The 25,743-nt window shown below is 50.4% G+C and overlaps 1 protein-coding gene across 1 annotated transcript in view; it reads right to left on the bottom strand.

The window, feature by feature from the left end:
* The window catches only part of DNAH10 (dynein axonemal heavy chain 10), a 136,186-nt gene extending 110,869 nt beyond the window's left edge, over nucleotides 1–25,317 (bottom strand). Inside the window, exons 1-11 of the mRNA XM_044244403.1 lie at nucleotides 25,104–25,317; nucleotides 22,829–22,939; nucleotides 19,608–19,708; nucleotides 18,400–18,508; nucleotides 16,227–16,342; nucleotides 14,411–14,621; nucleotides 9,341–9,498; nucleotides 8,446–8,676; nucleotides 7,097–7,287; nucleotides 5,260–5,458; nucleotides 2,286–2,480 (exon numbers count right to left, since the gene is read on the bottom strand). Of these exons, the coding sequence (XP_044100338.1) occupies nucleotides 2,286–2,480; nucleotides 5,260–5,458; nucleotides 7,097–7,287; nucleotides 8,446–8,676; nucleotides 9,341–9,498; nucleotides 14,411–14,621; nucleotides 16,227–16,342; nucleotides 18,400–18,508; nucleotides 19,608–19,708; nucleotides 22,829–22,939; nucleotides 25,104–25,317 (1,836 nt within the window). The remainder of the gene's footprint in view (nucleotides 1–2,285; nucleotides 2,481–5,259; nucleotides 5,459–7,096; nucleotides 7,288–8,445; nucleotides 8,677–9,340; nucleotides 9,499–14,410; nucleotides 14,622–16,226; nucleotides 16,343–18,399; nucleotides 18,509–19,607; nucleotides 19,709–22,828; nucleotides 22,940–25,103) is intronic.
* Nucleotides 25,318–25,743: the final 426 nt, after the last annotated feature.

The following is a 25,743-nucleotide window of genomic DNA, read 5'->3' as shown; positions in this document are numbered from 1 at the left end:
CCATCAACAGATGAATGGATAAAGAAGATGTGGTACACACACACACACACACACACACACACACAATGGAATACAATGCAGCCATCAAAAGAAATGAAAACTTGCCATAGCAATGACGTGGATGGAACTAGAGGGTATTACGCTGAGCGAAATAAGTCAATCAGAGAAAGACAATTATCACATGATCTCTCTGATATGAGGAATTTGAGAGGTAAAGTGGGGGGTTTGAGGGGTAGGGAAGGAAAAAATGAAACAAGACGGGATCGGGAGGGAAACAAACCATAAGAGACTTAATCTCACAAAACAAACTGAAGGTTGCTAGGGGGTGGGGGGGTAGGGAGAGGGTGGTTGGGTTATGGACATTGGGGAGGAAATGTGCTATGGTGAGTGCTCTGAAATGCGTAAGCCTGATGATTCACAGACCTATACCCCTGGGGCAAATACTACATTATATGTTAATAAAAAATAATTTTTAAAAAATCAGAATTCTAATAACACTGGAAGCTAGAAATCAATGAATACCCTCAAATTTCTGAAAAAAGTTATTTCAACCTTAAATTCTACAGCTAATTTTATTTCAGAATCCACACTTGCAAAACTCAAAAAAAAAAAAAAAAAACATGAAAACTTTCTTAGGAAGCTCCTAAAAAAGGTGCTCCAGCATCACGAAGAGCTACAAGGAAAGAGGAAGATGCAAAATCTAGAAAACAGGATCCAACACAGTTAAGAAAAGATAAGAAGTCCTAGAGTGACTACTTTGCAGTAAGTCTAAAGAGAAAACAATTTACTGGAGCAGAAAAAGAGAGAGCTCTGGAACAAAGACCGCCAGGAAAATAATAGCACTGATATTTTTGAGCAGATGGAACCCATTAGATACGTAGCAGAGATGATACAGCAGTTGCAAAAAAACAAACAAACAAACAAAAAACAAAAAACCATAACAAGTATGTAAATAATCAGGCAAATAAAAATAAAAGCAATGACTAACTTTAGGAAAAACAAAGGGTCGTAAGAGAAAGGTGGTATGGTTACAATGGGCTTCTTGGCTCAGTAGTGAACAATGTTGGCACAGACATAACAAGAAAACACTAACCATTTATTTAACCAAAAGTTATGATAGAACTACATTAGATGACAAAGATGCAAAGAGGGATATGGGTAGGAATAGGAAAGGCAAGTCTGTATCTACTCAGAAAATTTAATAGGTATCTGAAACCGATTTGATAAATCAGAAAGTAACCACACTGGCATGTTCTTTAGGAAACAGGAAGGTAAACAACAAAAAAAAATCTAGAGTTATGAAAAATGACAGCAATAATGGGAAGGGAGAGGAGTTAGCTTGGGCTGCTTTTTTCTTTTGGGTAGCCTTTCAGTATCACTTGACGAAGTGACTTAATGAAAATTTTGATTTAAAAATTAGTAACAGGGTGCCCGAGTGGCTCAGTGGGTTGGGCCTCTGCCTTCAGCTCAGATCATGATCTCAGGGTCCTGGGATCGAGCCCAGCATCAGGCTCTCTGCTCAGTGGAAGCCTGCTTCCCCCTCTCTCTCTATGCCTGCCTGTCTGCCTACTTGTGATCTCTGTCTGTCAAATAAATAAATAAAATCTTTTAGAAAAAAAAATGGAAGTGTTCGGATAATGTAAGAACTGTCTGGGGTTGTCCATATAAAAAGATGCTCTGGGGTTATAAATAGGAGTACTACTGATGCACTTCCCACATGAAGCTGGAAAGGAATTCATGATGAACCATCCACCACCCTATCATGCTGGGTGGAGTGGAACTATATTCTAAGGTACAGTCTCCCTTCTATGGTTCTGCCTCCTCCATACCCTAAGCCGCAACCTCCTGTATCATCTCCCCACCTCCTGTCTTACCCTAGCCCAAATCAGCCTGTACTATGACCAGAAGAACCTTCCTCAACCATAATTCTCTTGACCTTACCCCATTGGTCAACAATCTTCAGTGGTTCCCTACTGTCTACTAAATCAAGTCTCATTCATCACCCTCCTAGGTCTTCTCCAATTATACATTTGCAGAAATGCTATCATGTTTGGCTTGATTTAACCTTATTCTGCCTAAGGATAGGAATGGGGACAAAGATGATTAAGGAATGTTCATGTCTACCTTGTACCCCTCCATATTGCTTTTTTGTTTGTTTATTCACAAATAAGCAAGTATTACTTTTTGTGTCTTAAAAAAGTTCTAAGCATAACTAAATAACTAATTTAACATGGGAGAAATGTAGCATCTGCTTCCAAGATTAAATGAATCAATGGGTTACTTGCCAGAACTTCAATCTTGAAGTCATCCATCACATATTTCCAGTACTGGGAAGACTTGATGCTGAAAGGGTCAAAGGCCAGGTTTTCCATGGGGGTGACCAGGCTGTCCACCCTGCATAGGACATCATCAATGCGCTTGGGATCCCCCGTCACTGCCTTTAGTTCGGGACCAAATATATTGTAAAATTCCTCCATAACCTGCCCAAACAAAACACAAGGAAGTTGCTTTTTGGTTTTCTTATGAGTGTTCTAACTACAAATAAATTGCATCTACATCTGCCTGAGAGCAAGAATCAGGTCACACAGGGGCACCTGGGTGACTTTGTCAGTTGGGCATCCGACTCCAAATCTTGGCTCAGGTCATGATCGCAGGGTGGTGGATCAAGTCCCGAGATGGGCTCCACGCTCAGCAGGGAGTCTGCTGGAGATCTCTCCCTCTGCCTCTCCCCCACTCTCTCTCTAAAATAATAATTTTTGTTTAATCATGTCACACAGGCAACTTCCTCCCAGTCTCAGACCTCTGGCACTCTGCCCACTGCCTGTAGGACAAGGTCCAGAGGTCCTGACACAGTTTGCAAAGTCTACATGTTCAGACCTTCACTTTCTCCTCCAACCCCTTCCCATACTGTGCCCCACGCCCCGCCTCCTTGCAGCCAGCCCAGCCCTCTTTCCGTCCCATGTTCCTTCTTATCACAAGGCCTTCGTACTTGCCGTTCAAATTGCCAGGCTAGCTACAACTCATTGTTGACGATCACTTTGTCACGCCCAACCCCTTAGAAAAGGTCAGGCCCCGCGACACACTTTAAGAGCCTCCTCGACTGCACTTTTCAGAGCGTTTACATCAGCTGTAGCTATGTATCTGTATGACTGTTACGTCTACCATCTTCCTTCTACCAGACTGTAAGGTCCCTGAAGCCACGCGCTAGGGACATGCTTGCCAGGGCCATCTTCACAGGCGTGTGACCCAGGGAGGTCCACAGAGCTCCAAGCTCAAAAGGGCTCCATGCTGGGTTTAAGGCTCTGCTATTACCTTCTTGAAATTCTTCCTAACTTCTTCTTTGCATGTGTTTTGTAAATGAAGGCTGATGGGCAGTCATGCACACATACAAGTAGGTAACTGGGATCTGCATGTCCCCTGCTCCTTTCCACACAGAGCGTGTGACCTCCCGTGACCCCACGAGCACAGGAGTCTGGTGGGCCCACCGTGCATGGCAGTTTGGGGACATTCGCAGTCGGGACAAGTAAGTGTGTTGCATGAACAATAAGCACACGAGGACACCAGCTACACCGCAAGACCACATTCTCCCTTCAAACTGGGCTTTGCTTCAGACACAGGAGCCCACGAACCATGCTGAGAAACACGCATGAACAGAAAACAGACCCTACGGCTTCCTGTTCCTGTAACTTCCCCATATTCACCAGCTACGTGTCCTGAAATGAGGACGCAGGAGGGACAGCAGAGACCACAAAGAACGCTCCATTCCGTCCCAGCCCTTCCCGGGTCATCAGCAAGCCATGGGGGGAGAGGAGCCTGGCAGGATGTGCGCACATCGAGAAGTGAGAGGAAAAGTTGTGTGCAGCGTCGCCGCTGCCCCGGCAACAAGGACACACGTGGGCACATCCAAGTGACAAGGCACCAAATATGACTCCACATATGAGCTAAATGCCCTGGTCTTTGCATTTTTTTTTTAAATTTTTTTTTTAAAGCTTTTATTTATTTATTTGAGAGAGAGAGACAGTGAGAGAGAGCACAAGCGAGGAGAAGGTCAGAGAGCGAAGCAGACTCCCCATGGAGCTGGGAGCCCGATGCGGGACTCGATCCCAGGACTCCAGGATCACGCCCTGAGCCGAAGGCAGTCGTCCAACCAACTGAGCCACCCAGGCGTCCCTGGTCTTTGCATTTTAAGCCAAGACTGCATCATTTAAGGATGAATGGAAAAATTCATGGAATAATTTAAATATTTGGTTTCCCTTTACTCTCTTTACTTTGCTACGGTCGTGGCAAAAACTAAATAAAGCCCACTGAGAACACGTCAGGAGAGAAAAGCTTTATATTTTAATGTTTGTAATAGCATTTTTTCCCCTGCTTTTTGAACAAGGGGTCCCACGTCTGTTTGCACTGGGCACCGTGGGTTAGGTGACCGGCCCTGGATCTGCTCCCACTGTTTCAACTAACTTCCCACTTAGCAGCAAGCCAGGTGCCTGGCACAGAGGAGTTCCTGACAAATACTAAGAATGAATGAATGCATCAACCTTCGTGAGACAAAGGACTGTGGGTCATTCACCCACTCAGCCACTAAACCCTTCTACTTTCCTTTAGGAGAGAGAGGCATCAGATAAACGGGAGTCACCGATGGATGGGAAGCTGCTGAAGCAATGGGCAAGCGTGATGTGGCTTCAGGAGAGTCGAGAGAGGAGTCTTGGCGTGGACTCTGAGAAATTCCAACATTTAAGGGGAAGACAGAGGAGGAGGATTTTGCCAGAGAAGGAACGGCCAGAGGTCAAAGGACACCAAAAAGCAGGGTGAAGGAGGGGTGTCACGGAAGACAAGGAAAAGTTGCAAGAGGTCTGGTGTGGCTCTGGTGTGTTCTGGTACATTCTGAATGCTCTCTCAAGTGCTTCCCCTTGCCAGACCCCGCCTGCCTCCTGGCTTCCCCCGACATAGAGAATGTGCCATCAAAAAGCCAAACCAGGGCGCCTGGGTGGCTCAGTGGGTTAAGCCGCTGCCTTTGGCTCGGGTCATGATCTCAGGGTCCTGGGATCGAGTCCCGCATCGGGCTCTCTGCTCCGCAGGGAGCCTGTTTCCTCCTCTCTCTCTCTCTGCCTGCCTCTCTGCCTACTTGTGATCTCTGTCAAATAAATAAATAAATAAATAATCTTTAAAAAAAAAAAAGAAGCCAAACTGTCTTCCATGGGGCAAGTCCTGCCTGCGGCCGGCTTCCCGCGCAGCAGAGAAAGCCTCCACCAGGCTTCCCACCTGCAAAACGTTGCAGAGATCCTGGCAGATGGAGGCCATGTAATCCGTTCTCTCAAACAGCCGCTTGCGGTCGAACTCCCACCGAGCTTCTCTCCCCGAAGCCTCGATCTTGGCCCTGGTGTCAAAATAGGCTTTCTTCCACATGTGGAGGGCGTTCCTGGCCTCCAGGGTTTTGTGCTGGGCGCTGGCCCGATTCTCTCTGGGAAGAAAAAGAGGCCGTGATGGGGGGAAGCGAGCGGCCGTGGGTCTGAGCCGTGCTTTCCAAGGGCGGCAGGCTTCAAAGGGGAGAGTCTCCCCGAGGAGCAGGGCCTCCCTGATCTCACGGCCTGGTGGGGAACGCTCACCTGGGGAGCGGCTGCTCCGCACCGGCATGCAAGGGTGTGAGGGCCTTACACACCTGCCGAGTCTGGCATCAGGAGCCACGCCCAGGCTGATCTTGGCCACAGCCGCCCACCCAGCCCACTGGAGACTCACTTTCCCCAGGGAGCTTGATTTCTTTTTTTTTTTTTTTTTTTTTTTTTTTTTTAAGAAAGTGAAGATCTGTATCTCTTCCAACATTGGATCCTAGAGGTTCTCCCACCTCAGGGGCCTGGGGTCCAGAAGGAAGTTTCCCTCTGACGGTGGGACTTTGTCTCCCCCAGGTTAACTAAGGAAGAAGGTCCTGATTAAGATAAAATCATTGGGACCTCTGGGCGGCTCAGTTGGTTAAGCATCTGCCTTCGGCTCAGGTCATGATCCCAGAGTCCATCGGGCTCCCTGCTCAGCGGGGAGCCTGTTTCTCCCTGTCCCTCTGCCTAACTCTCTGCCTACTTGTGTGTACTCTCTAAAATAAACAGAATCTTTAAAAAAATAAAAATGAAATAAAATAACCTAGGGGGCGTCTGAGTGGCTCCATCAGTTAAACATCCGACTCTTGGTTTCGGCTCGGGTGGTGATCTCAGGGTCCTGGGATCGAGCCCCGCACTGGGCTCCACGCTCAGCAGGGAGCCTGCAGGACAGTCTCCCTGCCCCTCCTCCCACTCAGGCACTCACTCTCGCTTTCTCTCTAAAGCACATCAATTAATCATTTTTAAAAATTAAGATAAATCAAACAACCTATGTATCCCCACAAAGGGTTATTACTGGGCCATAAAGGGGAAGGCGGCGCGCCTACACCCGCCCCAACGCGGGCGAACTGTGAAAACGCGACGCCGAGTGAAAGGAGACGTTCACAGAAGACCCCACGCTGGGGGACTCCGTCTGTATGAAGAGCCAACGCCATCGAGGCAGAAAGTAGATCTGTGGTTGCCCAGGGCCAGGTGGCTTGGGAAGACAGAGGGGACGGCTCAAAGGCATGGGGCTCCTCCTCAAACTGAGAAAAGTATTCCACCATCCATTACGAGGACGGACACAGGACTCTGAAGAGCCACTGGGTTGTGCATTCTAAATGGGTGGATTTCAGTAAAGCTGTTTAAGACCTTTTTTGTTGTTTTTTTTTGTTTGTTTTGTTTTTTAGGTAGATGCCACACCCAGGGTGAAGCCCAATGTGGGCTCAAACTCACGACCCCGAGATCAATACCTGGGCTGAGATCAAGAGTCAAGACATGTTGGGGCGCCTGGGTGGCTCAGTGGGTCAAGCCTCTGCCTTGGGCTCAGGTCATGATCCCAGAGTCCTGGGATCGAATCCCGCCACATCGGGCTCTCTGCTCAGCAGGGAGCCTGCTTTCCCCTCTCTCTCTGCCTGCCTCTCTGCCTACTTGTGAGCTCTGTCAAATAAATAAAATCTTTAAAAAAAAGAGTCAGCCAGGCACCCCGACAGCTAAGAGCTCAAGAGGACCTCGGCGCGCCAACTTCTTACTTGAACAGAGTCCGCAGGTTAACCACTTTGCAGACTCTCTCGGCGATTTCCCAGGCAATCCGCTCCATGAGCGGGATCATCCTCTCGTCTTTGTTGTAGTGTCGGGAGATGATCCACACCATCCGCAGGGCGCTCATCATGGACGGGATCGTCTCCAAGACCACGTGGAAGCTGGAGCCGTGTGTGATGTTCTGACCGAGAGAACGAGCAACCTCAGCCTTTGGGTCAAGTAGGTCACTGAACCACACGGACGCGGGAAGCTTCCTCGTCCTAATTCAAAAGTAAATACACTCATACGGGAGGAGTGTGTCACCCCCAAAAAGAAGTCTGACGTCGTCTGGGCACACGGACGTGGAAAGAGAAGATTTGCAACGAAAGGAAATAAAGCAATTTGCAGGAACGTATAGAGTATGAGTGTGCGTACCGCGAGATTTAGAGAGCGAGAATAGACAGAGCAAGAACGTATGTTTATGTCTGAGGATACACATGCACACCCAGGACACGATGCACATGGCAGACGGTCTTTTCCAAAGGCAGCCCCAGCCTCCTGACTGCGCCCCCTCGCCATGAAGGGATGGGGTCATCTTCTCCACCCATCAAATCCCCCCAGACTGCTACTTCTTTAGCCAGCAGAATATGGCAGAGGTAATGTGGTACCCCTTCTGAGCACAGCCCTCAGCTGGCCTGCTTCTGGTCTCTTGGACCCGGTTACCCTGAAGCCACCAGGCCTGGAGACACCCAAGCCATGTGGAGAAATCCCAGGGGATGAGGTACCACGTGGAGAGAAAGAAGCGCAGGGGCATCCTGGCGCCAGCTGTGTGGGCAAAGAAGCCATGGGGAGGGGCGCCTGGGGGGCTCAGTCTGTGAAGTGTCTGCCTTTGGCTCGGGTCATGATTTAACTCCTAAATCAAATCAATAAGACTACATCAAAAATGGGGAAAAGTTTAAAGCAGACATTTTTATCAAAGAAAGAAGCACATGTCAAGGTGTTCAATGTCATTAGTTTCCAGGGAATTCAGGTGGAAATCACAAGGACGTCGTCTATTATGTGCACAAGACCAACAATCCCACTTACAGAAAACACCAAAACTGGGTGAAGTTAGAGAGTGGGAACAAGGTGACCGGGGTGCCAGGAGGAGGGAACTGTTGGGTCAGGGTTTATGTTTGAGGATGAAATGCTTACATGGAGGATGATGGGTGCCCAGCACCGTGTGTGAGCTACACACTTGCAAGGGGTTAAAACAAGCACCATCCTATGCGTGTTGCTGCAGTCGTTTAAACGCAGAATTACAGAATTACAAAAGGAAACTCAATCGCTGACCTTCCGAAGCACCGGGCCGCCCGCGTACCTTGAAATGGCGTTCCACCGTGGACAGAAACCGCACATTGTCAGAGGCCTCCATGTGCAGTTTGAATAACTCGGTCAAGACCGGCTGCAGGTTAGCCACGAGCATGGAATCCGCCTCCTTGATCACATCCAGGACCTTCCGGACTACTGGAAGCTTCGTCTGCTCGTGGAGCGCGCTCAGCGTAGCATTTCTCTCTCGCCAGAATTCAATTTCGGCCAGGGGACCGTTACCCTGAGAAGTGACATGAACACACAAAGTGTCATCCTTGGCATGAAGCACACACGCGCGTTTCCTTCTCCAGCTGCTCCAAATAGGGATCAACCCATGCACTTGGCCTAGGATGGTCCGATCAGACTGGATCCAAGGACTCTGGCTAGGAAGGCTGAGCAGAAACGCTGCCTTTCTCCAGGCAACGTGACATGGGGATGGAAGAAGTTGCCACCGTGAAGGCGACCAATCTGAGAGGAGGATGGAACGGAGAGGAGAGATTCCCAGAGAAACGCAGCCAGACCAAACCATACCTGAAACCAGCCCTGCCTCTGGGCTTTTCAATTATGGGAGCCCACAAATGGTCTCTTGTTGAAGCCAACCAAGTAACATTTCCAGTTTCTGGCAGTCGAAGCCAACAGAGTAACGTTTCCTGTTTCTGGCAGTCGAAGCCAACGGAGTAACGTTTCCTGTTTCTGGCCGCCCAAGCATTGTGATGGACACACGGTATTATCTTTGTCAGGCCAGAGTGTGGTCTGGCAGTATGCTGAACGTCAGCAAGCCCAAGAACGACATCGTGGGTGTGTTTGCTTTGATCCTTAAGGAGCTCACAGAACCGTACGAACAGAGGCTGGGTCAAACAGATCCCCAGACTCCCCAGAATGAGCAAAGGGACCGCCTGACCTACCTGGGGAGTCTTTTTCAGCTGGTCCTCAATGGCCGCAGAGATCAGGTTGAGCCAGCTGATCACGCACTGCTCCAAGGCTTCCACAGCTTCCGGGTCAGCGGCCAGGTCAGACACCTCTCTCTCCACACTGATGCTCGGTATTTCTAATTTGATCTCACCTAGCAGAACAGAAATGGTCACTTGCTTAGCCGCTCATCTGGGGGTAAATGATTACAGACAGTAACATTCAAGGTTTTCTCTCCAGACATCAGTCCAGTAAGACTGTTCTGACCTGTCTGTAGTACTTTCCCTTCTATTAGAATGCAACCAGGGGCACCTGGGTGGCTCAGGTCATGGTCCTGGAGTCCCGGGATTGGGTCCCACATTGGGCTCCCTGCTCAGCAGACAGCCTGCTTCTCCCTCTGGCCTCCCCACTTTCATGCTCTCTCTCACAAAAATAAAATAAAATAAAATATTTATAATGCAACTAAAAAAAGTAGATCATTAGAACAGTGTTAATATGGGTCACAGAGGGGCACCTGGGTGGCTCAGTGGGTTAAGCCTCTGCCTTTGACTTGGGTCATGATCTCAGGTTTCTAGGATCGAGCCCCGCATTGGGCTCTCTGCTCAGCGGGGAGTCTGCTTCCCCCTCTCTCTCTCTGCCTGCCTACTTGTGATCCTTCTCTGTAAAATAAATAAATAAAATCTTTTTAAAAATATATGGGTCAGAGAGATAAAGTTATTTATTATGGGATGAACTTACATCCCATAACTTCAATTTAAAAAATTAAGGCACCTGGTTAGCTCAGTCGGAAAAGTGCAGGTCTTGATCTCAGGGTTGTGTATTGGAACCCCACGTTGGATATAGAGATCACTTTAAAAAATAAAACCTTTTTTAGAAAAATAATAAATAAAAATTAGACAAACAACCCAGAGCTCAACAGAAATTTGGAAAAACCTCCAACATGAAATAGACAGGCCAAGATAAATCAGAAACAATGACCTCAGAGGAAACAGACAATGCAAAGGGTTTGTTTTTAACCCCAATTATGAGTGTCAGGGAGGTGAGACCATCTGGCATCCATCAAGTAAGACCAGAATGATAGGGCACCTGGGTGGCTCAGTCATTAAGCCTCTGCCTTCAGCTCAGGTCATGATCCCGGGGTCCTGGGACCAAGTCCCACATCGGGCTCCCTGCTCAGCAGGGAGCCTGTTTCTCCCTCTCCACTCCGGCTGCTTGTGTTCCCTTTCTCACTGTCTGTCAAATGAATAAAATCTTAAAAAAAAAAAAAAACAAAAAAAAAACCAGAACAAACACTTGGGAAAGGGACAGTCACAGAATAAAAGGTCTTAAAAATTGAAAAATGTGACATGTGACAGCTGGTGTAGAAAAGTTCAGTCAAACATTGGAAGAAAGTTGAGGAACTCCTCAGAAAAGCTGGCTACAAAGACAAAGAAATGGGAAAGATAAGATTAAAAAAAGAGAGAGACGGGGCGCCTGGGTGGCTCCGTGAGTTAAGCCTCTGCCTTTGGCTCAGGTCATCGTCCCAGGGTTCTGGGATCGAGCCCCACATCGGGCTCTCTGCTTGGCAGGGAGCCTGCTTCTTCCTCCTCTCTCTCTGCCTGCCTCTCTGCCTACTTGTGATCTTTGTCAAATAAATAAATAAAATCTTTTAAAAAATAAAAATAAAAAACAAAAAGAGAGAGAAGAGGGGACACCTGCCTACTTGGAGATCACAAGTAGGCAGAGGGGCAGGCAGAGAGAGAGGAGGAAGCAGGCTCCCTTCTGAGCAGAGAGCCCGATGCGGGGCTCAATCCCAGGACTCTGGGATCATGACCTGAGTCAAAGGCAGAGACTTAACCCACTGAGCCACCCAGGCGCCCCTGTCCAAGGTGTTTTTATAAGACATTTTAAGAATGGCAATTTGGAATGCTGGCAGAGGAAGGGGAAACTGTACAAGAAAGGAAAGTTCACCAAAGGATCCTACTGTGCTCTGAAGTAAACGGTATTCCGGTTATCCTAGTAACATCAAAACCCATTCTGTGACTTAATGAAAAGAAGAGCATGGACGTATGATGGGAGCTGGCTGCAGCAGGGCAGGGGCGGTGGGAGGGTAGTGTGGGGCTGGGGAGAGTGGATGAAATCCTATCATCTTGCCAGGAAATAACATTAATGTCTGCAATTAAGAAGAAACAGCAGTGCAAGCATAGATTTTGCAGATGTGGCAACAGCGATTGGTAGAAACAGTTAAAGGGGCACCCGGGGGGCTGTCGGTGAAGGGTCTGCCTTCGGCTCAGGTCATGATCTCTGGGTCCTGGGAGCAAGCACCGGGCTCTCTGCCCAGTGGGGAGTCTGCTTCTCCCTCTGCCCCTCCACCCCACTCTGTCAAATAAATAAAATCTTTTTTAAAAAATAAGAAAGGAAGGAAGGAGGGAGGAAGGAAGAGCTGGAGAACTAAGGAAGTCACCAGCAGGGAGAACACACCGATAAGGAAAGTAAGGCAGAGACCGTTCTTCAACACACCGTATTAAAAAGGTTTTAATTTTTTTTAAAAACCTTATGTGTTCCTTTAAGAAAATGCAACATATATGGGGCGCCTGGGTGGCTCAGTGCGTTAAGCCTCTGCCTTCAGCTCAGGTCATGATCTCAAGGTCCTGGGATCGAGCCCCGCATTGGGCTCTCGGCTCAGCGGGGAGCCTGCCTCCCCCTCAGTCTCTGCCTGCCTCTCTGCCTACTTGTGATCTCTCTCTGTCAAATAAATAAAATCTTTTTAAAAATAAAGTTAAAAAAAGGAGCTTTTTCAATGGACAGCCAATAACTTACAAAAAGCCATTCATAAATGTCCCATAAAGAAAAACAAATTTCGGGGCGCCTGGGTGGCTCAGTGGGTTAAAGCCTCTGCCTTCGGCTCAGGTCATGATCCCAGAGTCCTGGGATCGAGCCCCACATGGGGCTCTCTGCTCAGCTGGGAGCCTGCTTCCTCCTCCCTCTCTCTCTCTGCCTGCCTCTCTGCCTACTTGTGATCTCTGTCTGTCAAATAAAATAAATAAAATCTTTAAAAAAAAAAAGAAAAAGAAAAACAAATTTCTTCCTTGAGATGGTATTACAAAAAGGGATTGGCACAGGATAGGTTGGTTTAAGTTTTTTTTATATTTTTTAGGGGGTGCCTGGGTGGCTCAGTCAGTTAAGCCTCTGCCTTCAGCTCAGGTCGTGATCCCAGCATCCTGGAATCAAGTCCCGCATCGGGACCCCCGCTCTCACGGGAAGCCTGCTTCCACTCTCCCCGCCTCTCTCTTTTTCATTCTGTCAATAAATAAATAGATAATAAAGACTTTTTAAAATAATTTCCCCACCCAGCAAGGGGGTCGAACTCACAACCCTGAGATCAAGAGTCACACGCTCTGTTGACCTAGTTGCCCCCACAAATTTCTTCCAAGAGTACCAGAGAGTAAATATTAGCAGCTTTGCAGACCAAGAGACACGGCTGAAGACAGAATGTAGGTCCTTATACAATCATTTCAGATCGAAGCACTGGAAACTATGACTATTATTCTTAGCCCACAGGCCACACAAAAATGAGCAGCAGGTGAGATGTGACCCAGGGGCCGCAATGTGCCGACCCAGGTGACAGAATATTAATTCACCTGCTTTTCTGGTTTTTCTAAGTCATACATTCTCCTTACAGGAAAAAAGAAAGAAAACCATCTTACTCTCATGACCTAGAGTAAGCAACAGTGGCTGATAACATTTTAGTGCATTTCCTTCGAGCGGTTTATCTAAAACACAAAAACGTGTTCACGCGTCTATGTTTTGACACCAGCAACAAGACACGGGGCGCCTGGGAGGCACAGTTGGTTGAGTGTCCGACTCTTGGTTTCAGCTCAGGTCATGATCTTGGGGTCAAGCCCGGTGTTGGGCTCCGTGTTCAGCATGGAATCTGCTAGAGATGGTCTCTCTGTCCCCCTCCCCCGTCTGCCCCCACCCCCCGCTCATGCTCTCTCTCTCTCAATTAAGTAACTAAACCTTAAAAAAAAAAAAAAAGAAAAAACAAGACACATAAATCATATCCAAGATTAGAAGAAACATTTTTTCCCATCTCTGCTAGTCTACACGAACTCAGGGAGAGAAGGGTTAGGCAGACAGGTCAAGGAAGGCTATAAACCCCAGTGAAGGAAACACAGACATGGAGAGAGAAGTATTGCTTTGGGGGGCAGGGTGAGGGAGGGGGTAAACAAAAGTTCTAAAGTAGAATCTGAAAAACACAGGTCCCCAGCATGTTATCAAAAGTTAGGATCTCTACGGGTGTTTCTCGTTTCCAGCAGAGAACATTTCTAGGTGGTGGAGGTACAGTCAGTGTTACTACAAAGAGGGGGACAGTTCGTTTTCCTGGAACCATGATGCCATCTCACAGCCCGTGCTGGCTGTCGCGGGCGGGGGCCCTCCACGGTGTAACCCGCTCGGCCGGCCTCTCCTCCTCGCTGTTCTCCATTCATGCCACACACGCTCCCAGGCTCGGGGACTCTCGCAGTGCCATGCACCCCAGGGGACGACATGCTGATCCAACAGCAGCTGCTGCAGGCCCACCATCGACAGTTTCTGGCCTTGCACGCAAAGCTAACTAGGCCAAGACAAGCCGGCCACCCTTCCCGGTTCATGGAAACTCCACTCTTTCCAACTCGCTTCTCTGGTCTAGGCTCTTCCAGCTGCCTGAAATGCCCTGGCTCCCCAACTCCACCTACCAAAGCTTTGCTGTCCATTCAGAGGTTAAAGGCTGCCTCCTACAGGAAGTCTCCTTGGATTTCTCCCTGCTTCTTTGACATGGTCTCCCTCTTCCAAACCTCTCAAGGCCCAAATCTCTTTCCCACGTTCTCATTCGGCCATAGTCCCTTGTGCCCCCAGATTGTAAGATCCTTAAGGGCAGGGCTCCGTCATTCCTCTCTGGGTCTTCCTCTCAGCTCAGGGTCGATCGTATGGTGACCAGGGAGGAATGGAGGATTATAAATGAAAACAAAAGGCTCCTGGACTCTGAAATTGCCTTCTTTAAGGAAACCCATCGTGCTTCCCTCAACACGAGCGAAACGAAGCCTCACCTTCAAGTTGTTGCATTATTCTCTGAATACTGCCTGCAAATTTCTGGATGTTCATTAAAAATTCATCCCGTATCAGCTGAATGCTGTGATAGGCTTCGCCGGGCACGCTGGGGAGGTCCGCATCGTGCTCGAAAGAGTCCGGGATTTCTGCCGACGTGAGTCCCAGGGAGGCATCCTTGTGTTGATTGAAGGACAGCGCCGGCATGAAAACCTGAAACAAATCACCCCATGTCAGGTTCAAGACCACGCACTTGGGCAGCCTCTGGGGCAGAACATTCCATCAGAAGAGCCACAGACAGAACTACAAAGTGGAAACTGCTCCGGCGCAGAGCACAGACCCTAGGGAGAGAGAAGTGATGTTTGACCTAAAATGATCCCAGGGTAAGGATGTGACCCCAGCCCGAGGTGACCACCCAGAAGATAATCCTGCATTCCTCTGGCTGCAGGGGCCCCAAGACGGCTGGGCGCAAACCAGGGCACAAACAAGAGACAAAACCAGGGTCAGCCAGTCCGCTCGGCCCCAGGCTGGTTCACCGGAGGTTACAATAGAGAAGGGGAGGGGGTGCATGGCTGGCTGAGGCTGTTGTGGATAGAGTGTGTGACCCTTGATCTCGGGGTTGCGAGTTCAAGCCCCATGTGGGGCACAGAGTTTACTTCAATAAAAATCTAAAATAAGGGAGGGTCTGAGGACACAGTCCTTTGGACATTCAGCTGAGGACAGCAACATGCATTTATGAAGTCACTTGAATATAATAACAAAGCTTCACCCATGTAAAAATGATGAAAAAAATGCCCCTGGGTTGGTTGGTTGAGCTAGACCTTTTCTTCTGAAACCTGGGTTCATGGTCTAAGACCTCATATGCCTACTTCCCAATGACTGAAGAGCCCAGAACATGCGGTTTCTCAGTCTGGATTCTGCAGACCACACACTCACAGTGACGTTCAACGCGTCCTCTCCCCAGTAAAACATCTTGACACTGCCTGCCTCCCACCCCCTCCCCTGATTGAACTCCCGTCTAGACAACCATCCTCCTCCACAGGCCTCCTACTGGTCTACTCTTCCCTTCAGCTTTTGCCCCTGCCCCCCACTCCCACCATATAAGTTTCACACAACAGCCAGAGGAACGATGCAAACCTGATCATGTTATTCCCCTGCTGAACAACTACCTGCCTTTCCAACCTTCCCCATTCCCCTCCAGCCACACGTCCCTCCTTCTATTCCTGCACCAGGCTAGGTCTGCTCCTGCCTCAGGACCTTTGCACATGCTACCTTCTCTGCCCAGGAAGTCCTCCCCCTCCCCGCCACCAGATCTTCACGTCTGACACCTTCACCTAATTCAGGTCTCAATTCAATGCCACAACCTCAGAAGGGCCTTTCCTGGCCCCCCTGAGCCCCACCCTGTTACACTTCCCTAGGAACTTATCATTAAAGACTTAGTCTATTCACGAGGGTTTTTTTCACTGTCTATCAGACCTCGCCGCCTCCATGAGGCCATCCCTTACCACCACTCCCTGCACACACAAACACACACATGTGCGCACACACACAGAGTCCGTTTCTCACAGTACTAGGGTCTACTGAACTCATGCTACTTGTCACCACCTGATACTTTCCAGGTTAGGAATCTGTTTTGAGTCTTTTCCCCAGTATCCGCTCCTAGAGTACCGAGATCTAGTCCGTGCTGCTCGCTGCTCTACCGTTGGGGCCCCCGACGGCCCTGGGACGGAAGGGCTCCTGAACTTTACGTGTGGCATAAATGAACCAGAGGGCCTGAACCTTACAAAATTCCGAGATCCCTTCCTTGTGCACAGTTACCTGACATACGACATTCCTCAGAAAGAGGAGCACGTTGGCATTGATGATCCCATACTCCAGCGTCTCGGGCATGATCTCCATGGCTTCCTTCATGTCCGTCGCCTCGGAGATCATCTCTGTGGGAACAAATGCGAGGCTGAGTCGCGTGGGCACGTGGCAGGCAGGTAACTCTCCCAAGTGTCTGGGACTCTACTCCTTCTTCCCGAGTAGCTACCCAGAAACACTCCAGACACAGACTCAGCATGCTGCTGATGTCTTGTCGGACGAATCCCTCGGCCCGTGAGACACTGAGGTAAGCCTGACGTGCTGGGGTCCCCTCGGGCTGCCACCAGCAGCCCCAGGAGCTACCCAGACCCGTGGAGAGACATAGTCGTGTTTTCTAGAAATGTTGGCTGGGCTCCTTGCTATGCCTGCGTCCCCATTCCCAGCAACACCTCACCTGTTCATTATCAGAGTCCCTTCTGAGTTACGGGTATTTTTAAAGACAGATTTGGTGACAGCCAACCCTTCTGCCAGGTTTTATTTCACGTCTTTACTCTGCCGGACCAAGCACCACTGAGCAGGAGAGACCTACTGAAGGTCCCGTGGGCTCTTTCCTCAACCTTGTTGGGAAACAAAACACACACAGGACAAGCGTGACTAAGGCAGTCATTTCACTGGCTTCGGACCCACATTGTGTAGTTCTGTACATCAAACTCTTCTTGAGTCAAGTAAACTGAAAGGGAAGGTACATAAGAACCCAGAATGTGAAAGAGCCTGGTCTCAATGGAAGCGGACTGTAGGGACACAGAGATGACGAGAACAAGCAGGAATAAAGCCCGAGGGGGTCCCCGTGGCTGCCCAGCTCATAGCCCGTGCACCCAGAACACCATCCAAGTTCAAGAGAGAAAAAAGAAAGCCACGTAAATGTTTGTCCCGGAATTTACGGTGAATCCTAAAACGTAGCTATGCACAGCCCGCATGTGGAGGCAAAGGCGGAAGAAATGGGGAAAACCCAGGCGGGAAGAGTGGAGAGTCAGCCCAAATTCAATAAGGCAGGAGGAAGGGCTAGGGGGTCAGAGGAGACAGGAGAGTGACTACCCCTGGATTGGGGGCGGGGTGGGGGGAGGAGGGTCACTAGAAACACCCATGCAGGAATGCACGGTGGAAACATCCCACCCAGAAATGACCCCATGGGATGAACCTGGCTTCCAAGCAACTGCTCGGTCTTCAATCACACGGCCACACGGAGAAAGCCCCAGAACTCATCCTACAATCCAGGGTCCCCTCATTTGGCATCCCTCTCCCTTTAATTGTCACAGCAGAACCAAGACTACATTTACACAGCCAGTTCTCATTAGTCACAGTAGTTCTGTTCCCCGACGTCACCTCGAACAAGGAATCCACGAATACCGAGCCACGGCTCCCGCAGGACCCACAGGGATTTGGGTTCTGCACCCGTCAACACTGTAAACCAGGCTCTACTTGGGTTTCTGTTTGCAGACAACTTACTTAACGTGCCCGGCTGATGCGTTCACGGTGATCTCAGCCAACACTAACTCATGCCTGAACTAAGCGTCTCTAATACACCTGTGTCCGCCACAAGAAACGTCATAGCCTTCTCAGGCTCGGGAACACCGGGTGGCACTTCAGGACTGTGCTTGATGCCATCTGAAACCATGAAATCACCAACAAGCACCACCAAAAAATGTGAAAACCGTGGCACTAAAGCGATCACAATGAAGATGGTTGTTGCAAGAGTTCAAATGTGTCCCCGTGTCCACTTGCAGCCAAGAACGCACATATTCAGGGACTCAAACATTTCCCCCTTAAGGGACACCTGGCTGGCTGGCTCCGATGGTAGAACATGCAAGGTTTGATCTCGGGGTCATGAGTTCAAGCCCCACATTGGGTATAGAGATTACTTAAAAATAAAATAAAATAAAGTCAAATGTTTCCCCGTGCTGTGCACATCCATCAGTGACCCCAAGCCACCACAAGGATTGATTTGGGGGTTATAAAAAAGTGTGAGCAAGGAGCTGAATTCACAGATATGGAACCCACAAGTAATGAGGACTGGCTGTCCAGAAAGGAAAGAGTCGTAGTCTCAAGAAAGTGTAAAACTTAGGAATCTCACAGACACACACCCGGGTGCTTACCTACCCACACTCACGCACACACACCAGAAATATACCTTTTGTATTTCTGAGAAAATACACCACGTTCTGGTCCAGGAACTCCTCGGGAACAGGCGTACACAACACATGGAGGTAGGTCTTATTCACAGTGTGCTTAATGGTTTTCTGAAACACGGGGGACAAAAGGAGCGTCAGAATGACGGACACCCGCTCACCGAGACGAGCCAGCGTTCAGGCACACCGGAGCCCTCCTCTCTGCGCCTCCTGAGCTCCCCGGCTGAAAACGGGCACTAGCGAGCCACACGCACACACGTGCGCACACACACGCACGTGACAGCACACCCAGACTTCAACACTCAGCCTGACTCTTCTAGTAACTGACCGACGCAGCCACACTTGACCTGGGAGAAGTCCAGACAGAGCTTCCCAAAGCTAGAAATTGCAACAACCAGGCTAGAATGTGGTTTCCAGGGCGGGGTACGTGCGTGGAGCACATCAGAGGAATTTTGTGGGGCACAGAGCAGGCCAGATGTTCATGTCCTGGCTTTAAACTCCACCCTTGGGGTCTGTGAAATAAACAGTTAACTCTGCAGCCCTGGGTTGCCCAAACTCTGCACGTTCCCAAGGTTTTCAAGCGGGTCCTTTGCCAGCTCCTTGGTGATCAACTCTGGTTTTGGAACAGCTCACCTGATAGCCATGCGTTTCTGTGCCCGGGGCTCTGGGTCATGCCGGGTAGTTTTTACTAGCTGCATAATGGGTGGTGAATGCCCATTTCTGTTTGCCTGGGGACCTCATCCCATTAGATCAGCCCGACCTCCTGCAGGCTAGGATGGGCCCTACACACCCACGGGGCGAATGCCTAGTAGAAACTCCGGACAACAAGGCTCGGGTTAGCTCGGGTGAGCTTGGGTGACGTCCTACCTGTTCTCACACATCCTTGCTGGGAGACGCAGCCCGTCCAGGCCACCCTCCCGGGAGCTCGGGCCCCTTTTTCTTCCGGGCTCTGCCCAACATTCCTTTTTCTTTGTTGATTCTACTCTGCATCCTCTCACTGAATGACTTACAATCGCGTGTATAAACAATTTTCTGCGTCCTGGGACTCATTCTAGTGAATCATTTAATCTGCAGGTAGCTACAGGGACGTGAGCACAGGATTCTACTGTCTCTACTCCAGAAATGTTCCCCGTATGAACTACCAGTCATGCAGACTCAAAGTGGGGGAGTTCCCGTTACCCCACCAGGGAGGAGAAGGAGCCGGACGTACCTTGACGGGGAGGTCTTCTAAAATCTCTTTGTCCACGTCTTCGTTCTCTAGGCCCGGTATAGGCTGATTTATGGAATCGATTCTCACCAGCAAATTCTTAGCTGCAAAACATTATTCAGTGTGCAAACGGAAACAATCAGACAAGCAGAGTTCCTGCCGTCAGACCATACCTGCCTCTTGGGCAACAGCATAGCTCATTCCACGGACGTGTTACCAAAATGCTACACATACGTTTTTTACAAATGAATCCTATCAGAGCTTTGATGTGCGTTACAATGATGAAAGTTGTTTGTGTTTCCGATGGGTGGGTTCTCAGCCAGAAATAATGTGTGTGTGTGTGTGTGTGCGTGTGTGTGTGTGTCTGTGTCTGTCTGTACATTCCAGCTACCATGTGCAATGGGTGACTTCTCAGAGATTTTCACTTACCAGGGAGTTTTATTATTAGGAAGAGGATGACAGCTCACATATTAGCATTTATTCTATTTTCTCTGTGAAACTCGAAATTAGTGGGGGATGAAAAGAGAAGTAATCTAAACAAAAGGAATGTGTATCTCCCCAGTCTACTGTTATCGATACAGATCTGGAAACCTCAGAACCCATCGGTCACAGCCCTGGGAGTTATCAACGCATCCAGCGATCACAGAGAAGGGAGAGATGTCCCCGATATGGTTCGGCTCTTACTGCAAAAGTCACGACGTGACACCAGGGTGGCTTTGGAATCAAATCAGTGTGTGGGGTCTACTGGCCTGCTCTCGGTTTTCTCATCCGTAAAAAGGGGGCAATAACATTGAGTGGTCAGATTCTGGAGGATTCGATGGTGGTATGGCTCAGTGCCCGGCCCAGGGACCAGGGGAGGAGACAGTCCATAGGCAGCCGTATCGACGTTATTAGAGCACCAGTAACGGCCTGTAGCCAAAAACACACTTACAAACGCACCAACTGAATGCAGCTGAAGTTTTGATGGTTAAGTTTTAGGTTCTGTATATTTTATCACAAAAAAAGAAAAAATGCACTTAAATATCCACTTGGGAGTAACATTAATTTGCTTTGTTGAGAAGACCTCCCTGACCTTTCTGTCCGAGCAGCCTCCTTCCACGGAGGTCTTTCCTGCCCAGAGACTGACTGGTGAGTCTTCTTGGAGCCTCACAGGGTGTACAGCTGCGACCCTCATCCCCGCCGTCTGTCACATAAAAATCCAACCTCGCCTCCCTGAGCGTGAACGGGCACAGCCTGTGTTTCCGCCCTCACAGCCCTCTCCCTGCAATCTTCACCACAGACGGGACAAGACTGTGGTTAAAAATGAGTGCTTCTGCGAAGAAGAGGATTAGCAGAGAGAGAGAGCACGTTGCCAAAACACCCCTTCTCCCTCTGATCTTCAAATATTCGCAATCTTGGGAAAGTGAGGTGTCTGCCTACAACCTCTGCTGACTCCCGGGGTAAGTGTGGCCCAAGGGCTGCTCAGCCCTACTGGGAACGTGCAGGGTCTGGAGCACAGGTTTTCTCAACCTCTGCCCTGCTGGCCTTTGAGGCTGAATTATTCTTTGTTGGAGGCCTTATGCTGAGCCTTTTAGGCCGTTTGACATCATGCCTGGCCTCTACCCTCCAGACGCCATCAGCACCCACCCTCCAGTGGTGACCACCAAAATGTCTCCAGAGATCACCAAATGCCCCATGAGGGCCCAAGGCGCCCCTGACTAAGAACCTCGACCCTTCCCCCACCCCATACAAAGGGCGAAAAGACAGGTGAAAAGGTGCTCCAGCATCCGGGAAATGCACATCACAGCCGCAGTGAGAGACCACCTCCGACCCAACGGAATGGCCTCCAATGGCCTCCGTTACAAACACAAAGCACAACAGGTGTTGACGAGAAGTGGAGAAAGGGGGCCGCCCGCACTGCTGGTGGGAACGCAAGCCGGCGTAGCCACTCTGGGGGACAGAATGGAGGCGCCTCAAAAAGGTAAAATAAGGGGCCCCTGGGTGGCTCAGTGGGTTAAGCCTCTGCCTTCAGCTCAGGTCATGATCCCAGGACCCTGGGATCGAGCCCCACATCGGGCTCTCTGCTCAGCAGGGAGCCTGCTTCCCCCCTCTCTCTGCCTGCCTCTCTGCCTACTTGTGTTCTGTCAAATAAATAAAATCTTAAAAAAAAAGATAAAAACAAATCAGAGAAAGAAACCACAAGAGACTCTTAACTCTAGGAAACAAACTGAGGGTTGCTGCGGGAGGGGTAGGGGGGTCACCAGGTGATGGACGTTATGGAGGGCACGGGAGGCAATGAGCCTATGCACAAGACTGATGCATCACAGGTCTGGACCTCTGAAATGAATAATACACTATATGGTAATTGATTTTAAATTGGGAAAAAAAAAAAAACTGCCCTACAACCCAGCAATGGCACTACTGGGTATTTACCCAAAGAATACAAGAACACTAATTCAAAAGGATACATGCACCCCTGTGTTTACAGCAGCTTTATCTACAGTAAAAAAAAAAAAAAAATGATGAAAGCAGCCCGAGTGTCCATTGACAGATGAATGGATAAAGATGCGGTTTCTCTACACAGTGGAATATCACTCGGCCCTAGAAAAGAACGAGAGCTTGCCATGGGCCACAACACAGAGGGAGCCAGAGAGTAGACTGTTCAGTGAGATAAGTCAGTCGGGGAAGACCAGTATCCAATGATTTCATTCATATGTGGCATTTAAGAAACAAAAAGGAACGAAGGAAAAAAGAGACAAACCAAGAAACAAACCCTTAACTGCAGAGCACACAGCGATGGTTATCAGAGGGGAGGCAGGTGCGCGGAGGAGGGCACACGTCCTGAGGAGCACGGGGGATGGACCGCGGCGCTGAAGCACGATTCTGTGCACCTGACGCTAATAGAAAGTTAGCTACACTGAAATTAAGTTTAAAAACTTAATAAAATTTTTAAATAATACATGCAACTGCCTCCCCCCCAAAAAAGGTAAAACAATTTCAGGAATGAGAGGCAAAAAGAAAGCTCAGTTAGATAATAGTAGAAAGGCCCCAGAAATAAAATGAAATCACGTAACAACGGAAAGGAAGGGAAAGGGGGAAAGGAAAAAAGCCGCCCACCCCTGCACGGCCCACTGAGGCCGCAGGGCAGAGGGCTGCCCCCAGGGTGCGGATCCCGCGCCCCCCACAGCCAGCACCGCGCTCCGGACCCGGCACCGCGCCCCCGCCCCCCTCCTCGCCTGACTCACCCCCCTCCTCGACTTTCTGAGCATCCTCTTCTTCCTCCTCGCCTTCCTCCTCCGTCGCCTCGGTCGCCTCGGCCACCGTCGCTGCAGGCACCACGTCGCCCTCTTGACCGCCTCCAGCGTGGAAGGAAGAAATTACACGTGGCTGTCCCACCCCATGAGACACCGGAGGCCACTGCTCCCCCGAGCCCCGCGCCTGCGACAGTCCCGGGGGAAGGTCAGGGCGAGGATGGGGAGCCCCGACCCCTTCCACCCTTGGGTGCAGCTCGGCGGGTGCGCGGACTCCCGGCGACCCTGCCGCGCACCCTAAGCTGCTGGCGGGCGGAGGGAGACCCCCTCCTCTCGCGTTAAGAGGCCTCGGGTGCGAGCTCCCGGCGTTGTTACACCTGCTGCCTGCCCGTCTGGAACCTTCTGCCTCCTTGCTCCTCCTTCCCTGCCCTCCTGGACTGGCGCCGCTTTCCGAACCAACGCAGTCACATCGAAATGTCCCAGTTACCCCAGACACGTCTAAGTGGCACCAAAGGAAGACCTGTGCCAATTCCCCCGGAGATGAAAGTCAAGGTCGCAGAATGACCGGATGGTTCCATGAGGCCCCAGAAATCCAAGCAATCAGCAGGCATTAAAAAAAAAGGCTCAACTCCACTAATTATTATTTAAAATGTAATATAGGGGGCACCTGGGTGGCTCCGTGGGTTAACATCTGCCTTCAGCTCAGATCATGATACCAGAGTCCTGAGATCAGCGCCAGGTGGAGCCCCTCACTCAGCAGGGAGTCTGGTTCACGATTCTCCCTCTGCACCTCCCCCACCGCGGGGTGTGTGTCTAATAAATAATTGTTTTCAAAAATGTACTATAAATTAAGCAAGCGCAGTCCCCATCATCTATGGGATTGGCATATATGAAAAAGATGGACAGTTCTAATGCGGGCAGGACTGGTGGCTGACAGGCACCTGGCTACTGTTGGGTGTGGACAGGCAGACCCTTTCTCCAGACGAGTTTGGCAACCTACCCCCATTGTGTAAATGCACACACCTAGGAAACCCGCAATTCTTTCTTAAACCTCTCCCACGGAAATATACAAGGCACAAAGATGCATGGGTATTGTTACCTTGTTTGTGGGAAAAAAAAATACTATGGAAAGGTAAATATTTTATTTATGGAATGGATAAATAAAATATGGTATATCAATGTACTTAAAACCTATTAAAGGTAGATAGATCTATAGGTATTGATATGAAAAATTCTCAAGATGTACTTGAGGGAGACATGTCACAAAATAATATATATAGTATGATTGACTTTAGAAATTATGTATTATTATATAGAGAAGATACAGATGATTGCTTGCTTGATTGATTCCGGGAAGGATCTGGCAGGACACACGACTAACTGTAGTGCTTACCTACAGGAACGGGAGTGGGACTTAAGGGATAGTGAGGGCTTGCCTTTTCACGCCTTACTTTATATAATTCTGTGTCATGCGAATCCTTGAGAGGATGCCCTTCAGCAATACTTAGTGTCATTTTTTTAAAATTTAAGTGAGTCCTTTCGTGACATAGACAGCCTGATTCCATTTTGTTATGTCTAGAAACGCAGGCCTACCTATTAGAACAGCGCCCTGGGCTAGCTGCGGTTAGTTGCAGACACCCCTCTTTCCGGCCACCACCCACACCAGCATCTACTTGTCGCCATTCCTATAATGTTTAACTGGGAGCCGAGAGAAGTCTTGCTTGGGGCAGAGATAGAGTGAGAAAGAAAGGAGGGATGAAGGGGCCGGCAGTGGCCCGACTCCAGGTCCTGTGGACAGGCCAGAGCCCCATAAAGGAGCCAACGAAACTGCCCAAGTGTCTTAATAAGCGGAGAGTGACAATGGGAGCCACGGAGCTGGGGCCGGGGGAGGACCCCCTCCCCACCTCCATCCAGAACCCAACGCCTCCCTGTGCCTCCAGGATGGGCAGACTGTGAGTCTCTAGGGACAGGATGCTCCGCGGGGGGTGCGATGGCATTCTCGCGACGGGGCGACGGTGGCAGAAGAGCCAGGAAACGAGGGACAGAATGGGGAAGCGAATCTGAGACAGCGCAGAAACCGTTCACAGTCCAAGGCAGACTTTCGAGCACCCGTCCGAGGGCCCAGGATTGAACCCGGGGTCTGAGATCTGCTTCTGCCTAGAACGGGGCCATCCAGCTGGGGACACTGGGCTAAGCAGGTGTCAGCGCACGCGGCTCGGAAAGCGGCCGGCGAGCGGCGGGAAGTCCGGGCGGCGTCGGGGAGGCTCACCGATCTCCACCTCCACCTCTTCGGGCACCACCCTGCGGTAGAAGAAGAGCGGCAAGGCGCCCTCCTCGTCGCTGGTCTGGTTGAGGAAGTGCAGGATGAGGTCCTCCACCTCGCCGTCGTTGCGGTTCAGCAGCTCCTCGAAGAGCTTGGGGTCTGTGAGGCCGAAGGCCGTGTAGATGCGGTCGCGCATCCACAGCACCCGCAGGTCGTCCATGGCGCCGCGCAGGGCCCGATGGCGCCCCAGGAGCCCAGCGACGGGCGGCGTCCGTGGCAACGACGCCCCTGGCAACGGGCGCCCCGGCAACGGCCACCGGGCGCGGGTCCGCACCGCCCCGGGGCGCGCCCGCCTCCGTCCCCGCGCCCGCAGCGGCGCGGACCCGGAGCCCGGAGGGTGGCGCCCAGCCCCGTCCGGACCCAAGCCGGCCCTTCCCACCTGGGAACCGAGCGGAGCAGCGCGGCGGCACACTCGCTCCCGGGACGCGCCGAGACGAGGCCGGCAGGGAGCTGCCGGGGCAACCGGGCAGCCGACTGCGGACCTCCGCCGGGGAGCGTCCCGCCCATGGTGCCCCTAAGCCGGCCGAGGCCAGCCAGGTGACGGGGCGGGGGGGCGGGAGGGCTCAAGGTGAAGGCGACCCTGTCT

This window comes from Neovison vison, chromosome 3 (genome assembly GCF_020171115.1).
Source record: "Neovison vison isolate M4711 chromosome 3, ASM_NN_V1, whole genome shotgun sequence".
Classification (NCBI taxonomy): domain Eukaryota; kingdom Metazoa; phylum Chordata; class Mammalia; order Carnivora; family Mustelidae; genus Neogale; species Neogale vison.
Note: the sequence above shows the minus strand (reverse complement) of the source record. Positions and strands in the feature narration are given on the sequence as shown.